General features: G+C 34.4%; 1 protein-coding gene across 6 annotated transcripts in view; it reads right to left on the reverse strand.

Moving 5' to 3' along the window:
* Window positions 1-1,903, reverse strand: part of LOC101499625 (uncharacterized) — a 16,631-nt gene that overhangs the window by 4,754 nt on the left and 9,974 nt on the right. For all 6 annotated transcript variants that reach the window (XM_073365228.1, XM_073365215.1, XM_004488684.3 and 3 more), the window contains exons 8-11: window positions 1,293-1,346; window positions 634-702; window positions 386-502; window positions 1-67 (exon numbers count right to left, since the gene is read on the reverse strand). In XM_073365228.1, the coding sequence (XP_073221329.1) occupies window positions 1-67; window positions 386-502; window positions 634-702; window positions 1,293-1,346 (307 nt within the window). The remainder of the gene's footprint in view (window positions 68-385; window positions 503-633; window positions 703-1,292; window positions 1,347-1,903) is intronic.

Consider the following 1,903-nt stretch of genomic DNA (forward strand, 5'->3'; position numbering starts at 1 on the left):
CAGCAGGAACCTTCTTCAAACATGATGAAACGAACTCTTTCATGGGGCGAGAAAAATGGTCATCTAGCTGCAGAAAAAGAGATTAAATGTCAACCATTTATACTAAAAAATAAGGATCTATTTGGTTTGAGAAAACATATTTTGGTTCATTTCCTGTTTTCACTAATAATTATAAAATTTCTTGTTTTCACTTTGCTTTGTGTTTTCAAATATTTATACAAGAAATAGCAAAACAACAAATTGCAAAAATCTTTATAAGAGTATACAGAGTGAAACAAGAGATAAAAATAGAAACATGTCCAAACATCTCCACTTCGAAAGTTTTGTTGACTTCAGATAGTTCAAAACTAGAAATATTGATTTCTGATGTATTAAAGAACACAACCTGTGGAGGATTTTCTCGAGGTATGATGAAAAGCACTCTCATGGGGTGAAGATCAGCAAGTGGAGGCTCCCCCTTTGCCATCTCAATTGCAGTGATTCCTAGAGACCAGATATCTGCCTGCGTAAACAGAATTGCAGAGATTATTCTAAGGGTCAAAAATAAATTTAGGGAATAGTGACAAAATAAAGATGGAAGCACAGAACCAAAGAATAACATAACAAAAGAGATGTAGAATACTATATCACAACCTTCTCATTATATCCATCTGTGTTCTGAATAACCTCAGGCGCCATCCAGAATGGTGTTCCTACAAATGTCTGTTGTTATCAAATATATTAGAAGGATAATACTAATTTGACGAAACTGAAGAATAGTTTTTAAAACATAAATTACACCCACTACCTCCCATGATTTCCAACAAAAACGGAGTTTTTAACTGGCCACCAATAAAAAGACAAATGGACATTCTTGCATTTCGTTAAACTATGCCTCGTACTGTTTAGCATCACTCATTAAGAATATCCAGTCAAAGATAAGAAGTACTGATTTAGATCTCCACATATTTTATGTTGCAAAAAGCATTAGATGCAGTAATTATAGTAATGACAAAAAAAAAATATATATCTATTCATGAAAGACAGCAATATGACATTCAGGTTTTTGAACTCATTACACCAAGACATAAAATACTTTGCGCCATGTTTCTTTCACTTGGTGAGTCTATAAATTAATTTGGTTATAGATTAGAAAAAGGCGTCATTTTGTGCTCTTGAGAGGAGGTTAAGAGTGGGATGGTAAATTATGAAATAACAGATATAAGTTTAAATTTAGATACAAAAAAAAAATATATCAAAAACCCATCCATGTTAAATTGATAAATGGTTTAACCTCGAGGAAACATGTTTACCTTTCTCCTCGATATAGTCCTTGTTAATTGTGCAGAAACACCAAAATCTGCAACCTGGTGACATTTTACACAAAAATTCATATGCACATGCATTTAAGTCCACATCTCACAATATTATGTGAATCATTTTTCATGTAAGTCATACGAAATACACAAATAAGAATAATAAATTTATAATCTCTGTTGAATTCCAAACTGTGGCTGAGGATAAGTCATTTATTACTGATTATTCTGTAATTAATTTATTATATTATATAGGACAGCTAAAATGGCAGCTGGAACTTCCACAGTTACCAGTCTGACCGAAAACACCACTATACCCATCACTGGCTACAAACTAAATGGCCAAAACTACACCCAATGGGCAAGATCTATCCGGATCTTCCTTCAGGGAAAAGGGAAGGAAGATTACATCTCTGGTGATGCTAAAGAGCCAGAGAAGAAGGACCCCGATTACCCAAAGTGGAAGCTAGAGAACAGCTTAGTCATGACATGGCTACTGAACTCAATGACCACTGAAGCAGGCGAAAACTTCATGTATTACAGCACTGCAGCTGAGATCTGGAGTGCTGCCAAGGAGACATACTCAAATACTGATAATACTTCCGCCA

Source organism: Cicer arietinum, chromosome 1, assembly GCF_000331145.2.
Source record: "Cicer arietinum cultivar CDC Frontier isolate Library 1 chromosome 1, Cicar.CDCFrontier_v2.0, whole genome shotgun sequence".
NCBI classification, from domain to species: Eukaryota; Viridiplantae; Streptophyta; class Magnoliopsida; order Fabales; family Fabaceae; genus Cicer; species Cicer arietinum.